Source organism: Passer montanus, unplaced genomic scaffold (assembly GCF_014805655.1).
Source record: "Passer montanus isolate IOZ18808 unplaced genomic scaffold, ASM1480565v1 scaffold86, whole genome shotgun sequence".
NCBI classification, from domain to species: Eukaryota; Metazoa; Chordata; class Aves; order Passeriformes; family Passeridae; genus Passer; species Passer montanus.
In genome coordinates this window covers 1,015,537-1,031,202 of record NW_024373923.1, presented here as the reverse complement: position 1 = coordinate 1,031,202, position 15,666 = coordinate 1,015,537, and the positions used below count along the sequence as shown (strand labels likewise).

The 15,666-nt window shown below is 43.6% G+C and overlaps 1 protein-coding gene across 1 annotated transcript in view; it reads left to right on the top strand.

Moving 5' to 3' along the window:
• LOXHD1 (lipoxygenase homology PLAT domains 1) overlaps positions 1-15,666 on the top strand; it is a 149,898-nt gene that overhangs the window by 72,198 nt on the left and 62,034 nt on the right. Inside the window, exons 20-27 of the mRNA XM_039733354.1 lie at positions 2,372-2,669; positions 3,185-3,339; positions 4,698-4,831; positions 5,735-5,883; positions 7,070-7,174; positions 7,897-8,025; positions 8,772-8,936; positions 13,615-13,796. Of these exons, the coding sequence (XP_039589288.1) occupies positions 2,372-2,669; positions 3,185-3,339; positions 4,698-4,831; positions 5,735-5,883; positions 7,070-7,174; positions 7,897-8,025; positions 8,772-8,936; positions 13,615-13,796 (1,317 nt within the window). The remainder of the gene's footprint in view (positions 1-2,371; positions 2,670-3,184; positions 3,340-4,697; positions 4,832-5,734; positions 5,884-7,069; positions 7,175-7,896; positions 8,026-8,771; positions 8,937-13,614; positions 13,797-15,666) is intronic.

Genomic DNA, 15,666 nt, shown 5'->3' with positions numbered 1-15,666 from the left:
GGGAAAAGAAAAATTTTAGTATGAGAATATAAGGAATCACAGGTTTGCATGTGGTCACACATACTATTAACTATGGGTACAGATGTCAGCCCTGCAGAGGTTTGCAGCTGTAATTCCTGAGAATGTGTGAATGCCCCATGGATTTTACAGTGCCTGTAACACTGTCCCAGCAGGCACTGCAGAGCCCTGGCACTCTCAGTGCACAGCTCAGTCCTCCAGGTATCAGGATGCTCAGAATTCAGAGCTTTTTAAAAACTCAGGTTTAAACAGCATAGCCCACACCTCTTTCTGAGCAGCTCAGCAACAAAGAGGGTGCTTAGAGGGGTGAGGAACCTCCCACATAATTCTGGGGAGTGAGCCAGGACTTGGATAATTCATCAAGATGTCCTGGGCTGACGAGGCTGCCCAGTGAGTGTGGATCACAACGTGGTCAGGCATCCTCTCCCTTTGGAACCATTGAGAACCAATGTTCTTTATTGCCTTGTTAGCTTGGGGTTTCTGCCCAGAGAAAGCACGGTTTAGGGGCCAGGAATTGTCTTGGCACTTGTCCTGATGTGGGATCAGGGCAAAGACAGGGTGCTCTGTCAGAGCCACATCTGTAGTGAAGGAGAGACCAACATCTGGACAGTGGAGCAGAGTCCAGGTGGAAGCAGGATTTAGGGCACATCCTCACATGTGCTCACAGCACAAGACTGGGCACAGCAGTGCCTGGGTCCTCTTGTGAATTTGCAGTCCCACAGAGGTTGAATCTATCTCAGCACAGTCAAGCTTGGAGCTAATTGCTGAAGCTCCTCTCAATCATCAAGACTGGGATTTCCTTCCTGCTGTCAGTGGCCAAATGGAGGGGCCTTTATCCACAGTTTACCAGTTTTGTACTGTGTATTTTTGAGATCAGTTCACCTCCTCCTGCCTCATTTTCTTGTTTTACCGAATGGAGTTGCTGATGTTTATCTATTTTTAATGAGTTTTTGGGGATTTGAAATTACTAGTACCTTATAAATGTTTGCTTTTTAAAAACTCTCTATAATTTTAAGATTAGGTTTCTCTGATTTTAAAGGAAATAAGCTTTCTAAAATTTATGAGTAAGAGCTATTAGCCAATATCAGATTTATAATAAAGACATATGTACAGTGTTCTGTTTACATAGCTTTGCTTATATCCTCTCTCTGATATTTATTGCCAGATTTGAAAATTATGCCCATTTCTGTGATTTTTTTATAAGCACACAAGGCAGAAGCTCTGGAGCATTAATAAATAGATTGTCTATCTCTTTCATGATATGAATGTTTACAAAAAGACACAGGCAAAAATAAGATTCTGTGAGCTACGTGATAATAGGAAATGCCATCAGTCATGGACAAGTCATGCAGGATGATTACAGTAAATCTAAGAGTAAAGCCGTGTAAGGAAAGATACATTCTTTATGTCAGGACAGCGGGATCAATTTCAGTTTTCTGATAAGCATCTTCTGTGCAATTGATTTTGTTTTAATCTACAAAACGCTTCTAGACTAAAACCTTACATGCCAAGTGCCAGATTTCAGCCTGAAGCAAATGTTTGCAAGTTTTATAACATAAACACTGCATAGCAGCGTAAGCAATCATCAGAAACAAGTCATGGGTTGTTGAAGGATTGTGTGGAGTAAAACCTTCTATCCAACTTCATTAGGTAGTAATCCAGACAGATAATCTAAACCAAGAAGGTTTTGTGTCTGCTGTGCTGACTAGAGGGATGTAAATCTTCTTACTGATCAGCCTTCTGCCACTGAAGCACTGTAACCCACCAATGATTGTATCCTCTCTGCTCACCAGGAAAGTGAGAAAATACTTCTTTAATTTTCCAGATGAGAAGGAGGGAGAAGGGCACTCCAAACCCACAGTCTGTGTCAGAGATCGTGCTGTATGAGTTAACTGCCTTTTCACTACACCATTATTGCTTCTTGCTGGGTTCATATCCTGTGCTGAGTATGAAAGGCGTCTTATTATTAATTTTCAAAATGCCTCATGCGCTGAGAATCTGTAAAAACTTGGTGTGTTATTATCATATATTCATCTTTAGTGACAACACAGAGACAATACAGGTAAGGAGAGCAATAAGGAAGTGGGGAGCCCAATAAATATGGATTTAGCTCCTCTCCTCACCATGGCTACTCTGAATGTCTTCAGCTTAATCCGTTCAGATGAGATTTGGCAATGGGAAGTATGAAATAGAAAAGCAGGAAGGAAAGTGTAAACTTGCATTAAGAAATTGTTCTTATCCTTGCTTGGATATTTTGTGTGGTGGAGGCCGTGCTTCTCCTTTTTAAGAAAACACTTTATGAAATTAAGGTTGTCTTCTATCCCTCTGGGTGCTGACTTTCCCTTGGTGGCAGAGAGAGGCTGCAGATGTTGGCAAGATTTATAAGATTCGGATAGGCCACGACGGGACAGGCATTGGGGATGGCTGGTTCCTGGAAAGCGTCACGCTGAAGCGCCTGGCCACAAAAACAAAGGGGTCTGATAAAAACAATAAGAAGAAAAAGAAGTCTGAGGAGGGGGAAGAGGAGGAGACCAAGGAGGAAGAAGGAATGGATGTCTATACGTTTGTGGCACATCGCTGGCTGGCTAAGGACGAAGGGGATAAGGAGCTCGTGGTGGAGCTGGTGCCTGATGGAGAATCTGACCTGGAGGGTAAATACCACAGGGAATGTGCATGTGTATATTTGTGTGTGTGTGTGTGTCCAGCCTCTGCTTGAGGGATGCTAACCACACTTGGCAGGACCATTTATCCCCCACAACCACCCCGCTGCCCCAGGCATGAACTGGATATGTGGTGGATCAAGTTGGGAGGAAGAGGAAGGTGGGTAAACTAAGGCAGAGCACGGATGAGACAGCCTGAAACTGGAATATCCCAAAGGACCTCTATAGGATTCACCAAAGGTCATCTGGGGCACTTGGATCAAGAGTTCCAGAGGGTCCCACTGTGGCTGAGAGTTCAGCAAGATGTGATTGTTGTTTTGGCCAAGGAGAGGGGCTGGAGGAAGACAGAGCAGCTCATGTTTTAATGCAGATACCAACAAACTCCAGGCAAACTCTTTCTGTGCTGGCATTTCGAGGGTTACACACTTTTGTGGTGAGCCATGGATTTGATGAAATATGGCCATTTCTGGGATCCTTCTGACCTGCCTTTGCTATTTTACTTGCAGAAAATACGTATGAAGTCCACGTCCTCACTGGGACTGTGTGGGGGGCTGGGACAGATGCTAATGTCTTCCTGAGCATCTATGGCATGGAAAGAGGAGACACGGGTGAGCGCCAGCTGAAAAGGTCAAATAACCTCAACAAGTTTGAGAAAGGACAGGTAATGCATGAACTCCACTCACTCAAGCGAGAAGGAGGCTGGCAGGGCTCTCTCAGTTGACGTGCTGCCCGTTCAATACACTTTCTTCTCACTTCTCTCAAACATGTTTTTTTTCCCTGAAAAATATAAAGCAAAATGCCTCAAAACATTTTCCAGGGAAGACTCATTTGAATAATAAACTGAACACAATTCTATGTTGGAGCCACTTTCTATATCTGCTTCCTGTAAGCATTCTGGTAATAATGCTTCCTTTCAGGAATACTTAAAACCTACCAACTTTAAATTAATATTGGAGGGTATTTTTGAGGCAGTTCAAGCATGTAGATATTTAGATGCAAAAACTATTCTAAATGTTCTACCCAACCAGCCAGGGAATAAAAGCAATATTACACAGTGTGCTGTAATTACATTATAATACAATCCAATTAAAGATCATCTCTTGTATGTTGGGTATTTGCTATAAAAGTTTATGAACAATTAACAAAAATCTATTATAGTCAGGAGTTTTTCAAGGAATAATTCTGAAGAATTATAGAATTATAGAAACAAAAAGCAGCTGTGGAAAACTTACAACCACAGGAAAAAAAAGAGCCCTAAGGTTGTTAAACAAGCTGTTAGCTGTGATTTATGAGCTTGGCACTGGTGAAACTGCAACCTGCACATGGTTCTTCATTCAGTGGGAAGAGCTCCAAGCTGCAAATGTAATGCTCCTTACTCTGGGGAGTACAAACCCAAAGTCTACCAACATATTAATCACATTAAGATGTTTAAACTGTTATGATAACAAGGGCCATCCTGTCACACTAACACAGTTAATAAATGATCCTCTTGGTTGTGGTAAATGACAAAAGGAAGAAATTCTGAAATATTTGAAATAAAGCATATGGGCTGCATTTTGGGGCTGTCGCATGCAGAGCCAGGAGTCGGACTCAGTGATCCTTGTGGAACACTTCCAGCTGTGGATATTCAAAGATTCTATACAGAGGTGAGCAGGAGAATTTCCATGGCGTCAACATATTTTTTGTCTGGTTCCAGATTCAATCTGTGGGAAAGTATTAAGCCTGAAAGGAATGATATTTAGCAGAGAGGAGTTAAACTTACAGGAAGCTGAAACTGGGATAAGGTAAAGAGAGGAGTGAAGGGGGGAGCAGCTCTAGGGCTGTTGTAGGAGCCAAACATGAGTGTTAATGGGAGACCTCAGAGCTCTGTAGTTATTTTTGTACACCCACACAAAGAGTACAAAGAGAACTTACAAATAGACATGTTTTAATGGCAAAAAAGATTACCCTTGGATATTTACTGCCTTTCTTCCCTTCTTTCTTGGAAACACAGCCATTTGCCTCTTGCCTTCTGTGCAGGTAGACGTGTTCACCATCAAAGCCATTGACCTGGGCGAGCTGAAGAAGCTGCGGATCCGCCACGATAACTCTGGCACTAGCCCCAGCTGGTTCCTGGAGAGGGTGGAGATTATTGACCTCAAAGAGAGCACCACGTGAGGAGCCTGTTGTGCCCTTTTCACAGGGTCAGGAAAGGGCCCACCTTCTCAGGAGCCTGCAAAGCCATGGGGACGCAGAGATGCGGGAGGGCATTGTTGCAGCTCCTCAGGGAATGGCCATCCTTTGGGAGCCTTGTGGTCACCGTGCCTTCATACAGAGTGTGGGGCCATTCTGGGGTACCAGGGGCAGGGTTTGCTGTCCCAGCACCTCTGCAATTTGGGAACCAGCAGTGTTTGGAAGGCAACCTCAATTTTTTTCTGTTTCTCTTGGGATGGGCTCATCTCTCCCTCCTGGAGCAGAGGCTGCACTCAAGCATTTCCCTTCTAGGCCTCACTTTGGAAGTCTCTGAGCTCACTTTTTTTTTGCCCTTTCTACTTAATGCAAAGATCTGGGCCAAAAGCAAATTCTGGTCTGAGCAAACTCTCATGATTTCCACAGACAGCTGGATGAGCAAAGAATGGGCTGTTCAAAACTTGAAATGTATGCTTGCCTTCGAGCTGGATCTTGCTGGAAATCACATGCTTAAATGTTGCACAATACTCCGATGGGTGGGACCACTCTTAAGGACAAGATGGGTTCAGTCTTTATAAACATAAAATGCCTGGGAGAATGGAGGTCCTTCAAGTTACTGATCTCTTTCTGGGAGTGAAATTAAAATGAATCAACCATGTGGGGCTGGCAGCCCAGAAACAGCACTTAGCAGTATGTGCTCCTTAACCTATTTATGGATTTTGCTCCCACAACACCAGATCTCAAGGATGAAAACAGATGTACTTCTCAGCCTTGAGTAATCTTGTTGTTTTGGTTTTTTTTTCTTCAAGTAGCCTCTGATCTGTGCTTGTTTATGTTACTAAAGCCTGTGAAGTCCTGTGTAAACACCGGGTGCTGTCATTTTGTAGGTATTACTTTCCATGCCAGCGGTGGTTGGCAGTCGAGGAAGATGACGGTCAGATTGCCAGGGAGCTGGTCCCAGTGGATGAAGCATTTGTAAAGAAAGATTCAGAAAATGATGGCCAGTCTCCTGCAACTTTGGGCCTGGAACAGAAAGGTGGAATGTATATATTGGCCTTGAATTTCTTCCAGTGTGGGGCTGGAAAGGAACCAGATTGTTAGTGCTGTTGAGGGCATTAGCAGTTAGCAGTAGCAGTTACTCACTGTGCTGTGAGTAATTTTGCCCCAAAATGAAATTTTCAGGCATGAATGAAGTGTCAAGTGTGTGTCAGACTGTGAGGAGTGGACCCTCCTCATTTTCAGTTGATTTAATCATCTTGCAAGATTGGACCCTAAGTGACAAGCTAGGAAGATGTGTAACATGTTCAGTCCTCATTTTTGAATGGAAATGTATATTGGTTGCTAGTATCTAAGGAACAAATCTCATTCATTTCACATCATGGACTGTAATGGTTAAATGTTCCAACATGAAACTGAGCAGAGAGGAAACACACCCAGAGAAAGAGAAGGGACTTAAATTTGTCTCGCTTTCCATCTTTCTGCTTGTGTCTGTTGTCCTCCAAAACAACTTTGCCTCACTTGTAAATAAGTTTGCATGGTAACCACAGAGCAGTGACACACTCCTGGGTGGCTGGGACACACTCAGCAAGGTGCTGAGTGCCCAAAATTTTCACTGGTTTCTTTTGGAAAAATATGTCCAACTAAGGAGGAACTATTCCATTTTGGAAATCTTGAGGTTATAGCAGCTGAGTGAAGACCATATTAGACTTTTCCATGAGATTTTTTTATGAGTTTACTGTACTTTCTAGATGATAAAAACATCCCTACTGATGCTGTTCTGAAAGGTGTGTTTGTGAATATGAACTGTATATGTCAGTGTACACACTTTCTGGTATGTGTTATGTGCACATGTATTATTTGATGCCAATGAAATAAAGGGGGGGAGTGGCATATATAGATTTTTTTAAATGAAATATTGCAGTCAGAGGCAGCTTTGAGGAGGGTTAGAGGTTCCCAGGAAGCAAATGGGGAGGCCTGAGCACATTTCTTATCTGTAGATATGCAGGCAATGTGCTGAGTGACTGGAGCAGTAGAAGATTCTGGAACCAGATAACACAGCTCACCTCAAGAGCTACCAGAGCATAGGACAGGAATTGGAGATTACAGCATTGCTGTGATCAGTCAAAACAAAACTCAAACCAAGCACACATTTATGCAAGGAAGAGTAGAGTTAGCTCCTGGTCGGACGTCACACTCTTAAATTAAGATATTTTATCTGGCAGCTAAATCCACGACATACACAGTGAAAGTGAAAACGGGGGACAAGAAGAATGCTGGGACAGATGCCAACGTTTTCATCACACTCTACGGAAGTAAAGACGATACAGGTATGGCTTCAAATGATGGAAAAGGAAAGCAACACCCTGTTTGACACCTGAAAAGACAGGTCATGGTTTCTTTTCATTTCCCCAGTTCCCATTTCTCACTCCTTTTAGCTCAACTTCTTGTTCTCGCAGTCAGCGCACACATCGTGGTAACTTGGAGCACAGCACCAGCTGCTGTAAATCACTGCCAAGCTTTGCGATGCTGATTTGCACCAGCTGCTGGTCTAAAGGTTTTAATTTCAATTATAGAAACAGCACAGTTGACTGGGACTACATTATTGAGCAGTGAATGCACTGGATGATTTGCTTTCCTCAGCAATGAATCAGCATGCTCCTGAAACCCAACCCTCCTCTGCCTCTTTGAGTGGCCCAGAAGTATTTAATCAGCTGATGAGCAAATCCTCTTGGAAGAAGCTGAGCTGTGTGTGCAGTGGCTGGGATGCCTGTGAGAGTGACAGGGAACTGATGGGTAACACTGATTTCTTTAGCTGCGAGCACAGCACGACAACATCGTCCCTGTTGCACTGCCAGAGGATCATTCAAGGGAGGAATTCTGTATATTTTGGGTGTTGATACAGACTTGGGCTCAGAGGGAGGGACAAAGCTCAGATCTTGAGATGAAAAGCCAATTTTTGCATTTTAGCCACTTCCCTCGTTCCACTGTTGACATTCCCAGAGGATTTGTTTCACATGCTGAACAATGTCCTTTTGCATTGCCACAACAGGGATAGTCAGCCTAAAGGCCTCAAAGATTAACAAGAACAAATTTGAGCGTGGGAAGGTAGATGAGTTTACAGTGGAGTCTGTGGACATTGGAGACCTGAAAAAAATCAAGATAGGCCATGACAATAAAGGTAAGATAATCTGCTCTGTAATGCAGTGTTTCTAGTGCACTGGGTGTGTTGCTGTATAAAATAACCTGCCTCCAAGACCCCAAACGTAATTTAACCTTTGGTGACAGATCCTTGCTGTCACTTTGGCTGCTGCTGCTGCTACTATCTTTGATGCTGATTCCATTCCCATGTGATATTAGGAGCTCAGTGGTGCCAGCTTGGAGGTAGCTTTGCATCCTCTCCCTCTGCAAGAGTCTTTATAGTTCTGTAGCCACATCTTTAGAGAGATTTCACAGATACCACCAAACTCCATATTTGTTTTTATTGAATCGGACCCGTAGGCTTGCTTCACTTCTTTATCAAGCTTTTGGTGGTATTTTGATCATCAAGTCTTGGCTACTTTTTAGACAGATTTCTTTGTATCTGCTACAAACAAGGGAGGCAGTGGAGCTATGCATTTATCTCTTCCCCTATGGGTCATTAAATAAGAGGTTTGTTGTTAACTGTTCTTTATTATTACAGAGGCCAGTTGATAAAAGTGATGCAGTAATTAACATTTCCACTCACACATCTTTAGCCTGACATTTATAGAAATGTGAAGCATTTTACCTCAATCCTGGGCAATTGCATCCAGTGATCTTTACACCATATATTCTACATTCCCTTTGGCAAAAGACAGAAAGATTTATTTCTCGGAGGTGCAGTGATTCATTTGCTGTTGTCTGCAAAGGCTTTGTGGGTAATTCACTGTTATCTTTCCACCACAGGTAATTCAACTGGCTGGTTTCTGGAATGGGTGGAGATTGATGCCCCATCCCTGGGACAGTGCCTCAAGTTTCCCTGTGGCCGCTGGCTGGATAAATCGGAGGATGACGGAGCCGTCGAGAGAATTATCTTCCCTGCAGATCTGCAGACAATAGAGTACATCCCATGTGAGCAGATGCCATTTCCCCAGGATACACCCATCATTACAGAAGATAAAATCTCACCATCTCATGCAGTTTTATAGGTTTCACCTCTCCCTTGAACTGGCTTTGGGAAATTTAAAAGTAGATCACATGCCAGCTATTCAAATTACTACAAGAAGGTTCCACTGGGTGCTCTAGATTAACACTCACTGCGTTTGCCAAATCAGAGAATCATTAGAAGCCATGTGGATGTGGATGATTGTCTTTTTCTTCCTATTTTTTCCCATCCCCTCCAAGTCCTCTGCTCATTCCAAGCTGTCTTTCTTGTCTCCAGCTTCCCTTTGATCTTGCTCCATTCTAATATTTCCATTTCTGGTGCCAAAGCAGACACGCTGGTCTTGCTTCCAAGCCTTAGTTCTTCCAGTGCTTTTGGCATTGCTCACCCATCTCTTGCTGAAAGCCCCTCTTCCAGAGTTTCTGTAGTGTGGGGCCTTTCTAAAAGTGTTGTACCAGGCTGCCTCTTTTAGTGTTCTCCAATTTTTCCTTACTGTTCACTCACCTCCAAATAATTGTTTTGGGTAAACATTAACCCTACTCAGCTCCTTCTGAGTACGAGCTGAGGTCTGCTATGGCAACTCAAACTCTTTTGTTCTGGAAACTTCCTTTCCTGTTTGCAGAATACTGAGGATCAGATACTATGGTTTTCTTGAAATAAATGAAATATTTTTCTTACTTTGTAGCCCTCTTCCTTCTCATTGTTCCCCTTTCTTAAGCATCTTTGACAGTGTGAAGAGTACAGCTCTGGGACTGTATTTGACTTGTCCCTCTCTGATCTGCTTCATTTCAAGTGATTGATGAATTTTGCTCACCGTTAGAGTACTGTCAGAACTGCCTTTTCCTTACACTGGGTTGGATGCCACAATGATGAGGGATGAGTTCTGACACCTGGGAGTTGATTTCCTGACAGGTTCTTCCCTGGTCGTTCATAAGAAGAGCTAAAAGATTTCATACTGAGGCTGTCTCCCCTCTCATCTTATGCCCAGTGTATGCACTGAAGGTATCAAAAGCCTTATTGCCTGCAGTTCTTTATTTAGATATCAAAATTTAGAGCTGCTCAAATTCCCCTTCTCTGCCTCAGTTTCCTTCTTCACAAGTGGTTATGGGAATAATGACATGGAAGGCCATCAGCTGTTTTGCCTCCTTTTATGTTATGAAGACAAAGGTTCATGTTGAAGGTCTCTCCCATGTTCAGATCCCTGTACCCTGCAGACTGTAAGCTGAAATAATTTCTTCTCTGAGGATCTGCCACTGTCATGTCTTTGTGCTTCACCCATTCTGAGACCAAGGTATTTCTATTTCTCACGTCTAACATTCTTTATCAGAATTCTCTGGAGCAGAAGAAAGGGTTCTCTTTGCTCCCTTCTGTGCTTCTATCAGTCCAATGGAAGAAAAAGTAAATTCACAGAATTGAAAGGGACCTTAAAGCTCATCCAGTGCCACCCCCTCCCCTGGGCAGGGACAACTTCCACCATCCCAGGCTGCTCCAAGCCCTGTCCAACCTGTCCTTGGGCACTCCCATGGATCCAGGGGCATCCACAGCTGCTCTGGGCACCCTGGGCCAGGGCCTGCCCACCCTCCCAGACACCAATTCCTGCCCAACATCCCAAAATGTGTGCCTGCCCTGTGGCAGTGCAGCCATGGCCTGTGTGCTGTCCCTGCAGGCCTTGTCCCCAGTGCCTGGGCAGCTCTCCTGGAGCCCCTGCAGGCCCTGGCAGGGGCTCTCAGGTGTCCCTGCAGCCTTCTCTTGTGCAGGGGAGCAGCCCCAGCTGTGCCAGGCTGGCTCCAGAGCAGAGGGGCTCCAGCCCTGGCAGCATCTCCGTGCCTCCTCTGCACTGGCTGCAGCAGCTCCACGTCCTCTTTAAGCTGGGCACCCCAGGGCTGGATGTAGTATTCCATGTCTTTGTGTCTGAAAAAATAAATTGATTAATAGATGCAGTGATAACTTTCATAAGAGTGAATATAACCCAGAGACTCAATACATGCTTCTCTTCTGGTTTTTTTCCATGTTATCCCAATCAATATATATTTTGATGCAGATGTTCACTATATAATTTATTAATGCTGAATATTTTAATGATGCAGGATCTTCTGGCATGCTGTGCCTTTGAGCACATAGTTTGTGTTATCCTGATTTTTGTCAGCAGTCCACATCCAGCCTTTGGAAGCAGTCAGGCCTCTCTGGCAAACATTTTGCACCAGGCCCACTGTCAGCTTAGGCTTTTTCACCATTTGAACCATCCCCACTGTGCTGTTTACTCCATTCTGGTTTCCTAGCAATTAACCTGTGGGTTTCAGTTTGCCAGAGGTAACTAAACTGGCTTGATTTGTTTTATGATGACTCTTGCCAGAATTGTTTCACAATGAAAACATGTCATCCACAGTCCAATTAAAATCATCCCTGTGGGGATACAGCTTTAAAAGTGCCATGTAAATGAAATGGGCATCTGACAGCTGAAAGTTGTGCTGTTGGTGACCTTGTTAGGGCGCTGCTTTGCTGATTCAGTTCTAAGCTGATGTTAATATTCAAGCAACAAAAGCAAGTGCTACAGCCTTCAGCAGAGAGGATAATTTTTAATTCATAATGCATAGTGTGTGATTTTTGGTATTCAGGATTTTTTTTCTCCCTCTTCTTACATTCTGGAGAAACTATTCCAGTTTACTTGCAGCACAGCAGAGCAGATTTCACTGGGTTGAGCAGGAAGAATATTGAGTATCTCCAGGCTGACTCTCTGTAGAAGAAAACTTCTTCATCTGTGGCCTCCTGAGAGCTGCATTTAGAGAGCCTGAGCTTTTAATGAATGATTAGTCTCTTATATGGGTAATCAGAGTTACTCCAACAGTAATAGAGGTGGTGCTGGGAGCCTTTTTCCCTACCCTAACAGAGATGCTGAGTCTGAAACACAGTGAAAGCTGCTGTAATGTAAAGATCAAAAACTACTGAAGATGTGGCAGAGTAGGAGGGTGAGAATGACGAGCAGCTGACAAGATTGTAGTGAGGGATGGGAAAGGATGGAAGTTTTTTAGGGATGCATGGGAGAGCATATTGTGGCCGTGGCAGAATCCTGGATCTGTGGCCTCCTGAGAGCTGCATTTAGAGAGCCTGAGCTTTTAATGAATGATTAGTCTCTTATATGGGTAATCAGAGTTACTCCAACAGTAATAGAGGTGGTGCTGGGAGCCTTTTTCCCTACCCTAACAGAGATGCTGAGTCTGAAACACAGTGAAAGCTGCTGTAATGTAAAGATCAAAAACTACTGAAGATGTGGCAGAGTAGGAGGGTGAGAATGACGAGCAGCTGACAAGATTGTAGTGAGGGATGGGAAAGGATGGAAGTTTTTTAGGGATGCATGGGAGAGGGATGGCCAGGAGCATATTGTGGCCGTGGCAGAATCCTGCTGTTGAAGGCTGTGCTCATGGGTAGTGGGACTGAGGGAAAGTGTCTTCCTGAGGCAGGAGAGGTCCCTGCAGAGCTGTTCAGTGATGCCCAAGTCTTACCAGGTGTTTTGATTTCAGAGAGGATTTAAAGGAGTTTGGGATAGGATACAGGTTTCCAAATGGCACCTGACATCACATGTGCTCATGAGTGTGGAGTGTCTGAATTGCTATCATGGTTATTTGGTCATTCAGAGGTTGGATATGGGGGGTGATTCAGCTAATCCCAATGAAAGTGCCCTTATTCCTTGATTGTTTCTTCACTTTACTGACTATTGCTTACATCTGGAGATGCATACACTTGTCTGATGAGCAGGCATCTAAACCTATGTTTCTTACTCTGTGAGCTAAACACCATCTAACCTTGAAAACTGAGGATATATTCAGCAAATCCATAGCAGAGCCAGGAACAGAGCCCCTGTTCCCACATTCCTGGGTCAGCCTTATTCCTGAGCAAGTCTGAGTCATACTCCAGCAGGACTCAGGACTGAGAAGCTGTGAAGACAGAACAGAACAAAAGGAGGCATCAGATCCTGGGGTCATGGGACATTCTGGAGAAACCACAGGAAAAGAATAGGGGAGTATTTATGGTCCTGAACATTACTGCTTTGGGTTCTCAATGGTTCTGAGTTGTAATTTAACCTGTTTGCCTCAGTGTTTCAGGGGAGGTGGTGCCAAGTGAAAAATGGAACAGAGGAATTACTAACTTCCTTATGATGGATTTTTGTCATCTGTTTTGTGATGGAAATATTAGGACTTTTTTATCAATAAGACTATCTTGAATATTTTACACTGCCTCCAGTTGTCTCAACTTCATCCATCTTCCTAAATGTTAAAAAAATTGAGAATTCATGTTTTGCTTTAACTCTTGAGCTGTTGAAGTAAATAGTGTTTCAGTAATTTTGGATGGCAAGTATACTGAATGTCATATGATTAACCTAAAAAACTCATTACATTAACTCATATCAAGGTAAATTTGCCTTATAAAGAAAAGGAATTTCCCTATGAAAGGAAATTCCTTTGGATTCTCATAGGACTGATCAACTTGATAATTTAACTGACCACAAGTGATTGCTACCCTCTCCTCTTTCACTCTTGAGATTTATAACTCATTTTTTGTTTCACTGATTATTTTTTTCTTAGGGTCATTGCTATGCTGGCTCCTAACTCCTTTTGGCTTGTTTCTGTTTTCTGTCATTTCCTAAACCAGTTGTTCCTTACGAGATCACAGTGTACACCAGTGATATTTTTGGAGCTGGCACGGATGCAGATGTCTTCATTGTTCTTTATGGAAGTGATGGGATTTGCACTCAGCAAAAATCCCTGTGCCTCAACAAGAGAGAGCAAAGGATGTATTTTGAAAGGAATTCAGTGAATCAGTTCATCGTGGAGGTAAGATCAAAGCATGGGGAGCTTGGGGAATATCCAGTGGTCAGGAATAGACACACTCAGTCCTCTCTATTCTTGTACTGTGAAACCATCAAATTTATCTGATCAATACCTGAGATGAGTCTTGGAAAGGTGTGGGATGTCACAAAATGAGGAAGGTCATGTCAGCCCCTGGCCCTCCCTCCTCCTCATCTCGTTGGTGTCAAGGATGATTTTCCAGGCTGGGGAAGGGCCAGAGGTCGTTTCCAAAATGACAGAGAGAGTGGAAATCCTGCCCAGGATGTGTCACCACTGCTCTGCTCCTCACTGGTCTCACCCAGCTCACTCACTACTGCTCTGCTCTGGGCTGGGGCAGCCTCACCTCGAGTGCTGAGGGCACTTCTGGGTGCCACAATATAAAAAAAGACATTAAACTGTTAGAGAGCATCCAAAGAAAGCCCCAGGGATGGTGATGGGCCTTGAGGGGAAGCTGTGTGAGGAGCAGCTGAGGGCAGTGGGTCTGTTCAGCTGGAGAAGAGGAGACTGAGGGGAGGCTCCACCACAATTCCAACTTCTTTGTGAGGGGAAGAGGAGGGGCAGACACTGATCTCTGCAGTCCCATGGGCAGACAGGACTTGAGGAAACAGTAGGAAGGGCAGGTTTAGTTTTGGAATCAGGGAAAGGTTCTGGCTCCCCAGGGAATGGTCATGGCCCTCAGGCTGCAAAGCTCCAGGAGTGTTTGGCCAATGCTCCCAGGGATCCGCAGGGTGGGATTGTTGGGGATCTGTGCAGGGCAGGAGCTGAAGTCTGATCCTTGTGGGTCCCTTCCAGCTCAGGGTGTTCTGTGATAGTTTGCAAGTTTGCAGTACTTAGAAGCATTATGCTTTTTCTTCTGTATCCTCAGGCAGAGAAACCATTTCTTTGCTGTGGACAATGTGATTTTTGAATACCCGGGCTAACTGTTTGAAAGATCTTACCAAGTATTTCCTGAAGTGTTTGCACAACTGTATGCAAATAGTAAACCAGTGCACATCAAAGAGTGATCTCATTTACATGCACAGTATGAAGCAATTCCTATTCACAGTATATTCCTATTGCTGAGAATTTGTAAGAGGCAAAAATACAGGCAGACGTGCTCTGGCTTATCCTGTTGGTGCTGCTCCATGCCCTTCCCTTCCCTTCCCTTGTTCCTGGCTGCAACACCAGCACTGACTTCATAGAGGATCTTACAGCTTCTCTCTGAGTCTGCTTTGTTTTTGTAATTGAAGGGAAATTTTAAACCAATTCTTAAAATACTTGCAGCCCACATTGTTGTTATATGTCATGAATCATAAAATAAATCCCCAGTGTGATTCCTTTAAAACAAAAAATAAGACTTATTTTTGTGGAGTTGCCACACAATTTTTCATAGTAGAGGTTGCATTAATCCACAGGTATAAATCTTAAACCAAGTGTTCTGGTTAAGTCTTTATTACATAAGATTTATTTCAATTTTGGTGGAGTCTGAAACATCAGTACTTTTCTTAGATTAAGTGAGAGAAAATGCAGTGTGTTCTACCGATTTATAACATCATATTAACCTGTCCCCAAACTTCATTCTCACTTCACCAGTTCCTCTTTCTGCAGGAGATGAGAACAAAGCAAAATATATTTTTCTTTCACCTGCTTGTGTAGAGCCATAATTTGGAGTTCAACAGACCTTGAAAACAATTTGGGGGGTTTCAGAAAACACAAACTGGGAATTGTCTGTTTGCTTTGTGGTTTTACCTCCCTCTATCATTTTGTATTTTGCAAAAGAGGCATGAAAGATTAGAGACTGCTCTCAGCTGTGCTTCCAAGTGTTGATTTGCTGGAGATGCCTAGAGCAGGGTAAAGCCCACTTCTTCTTTAACAT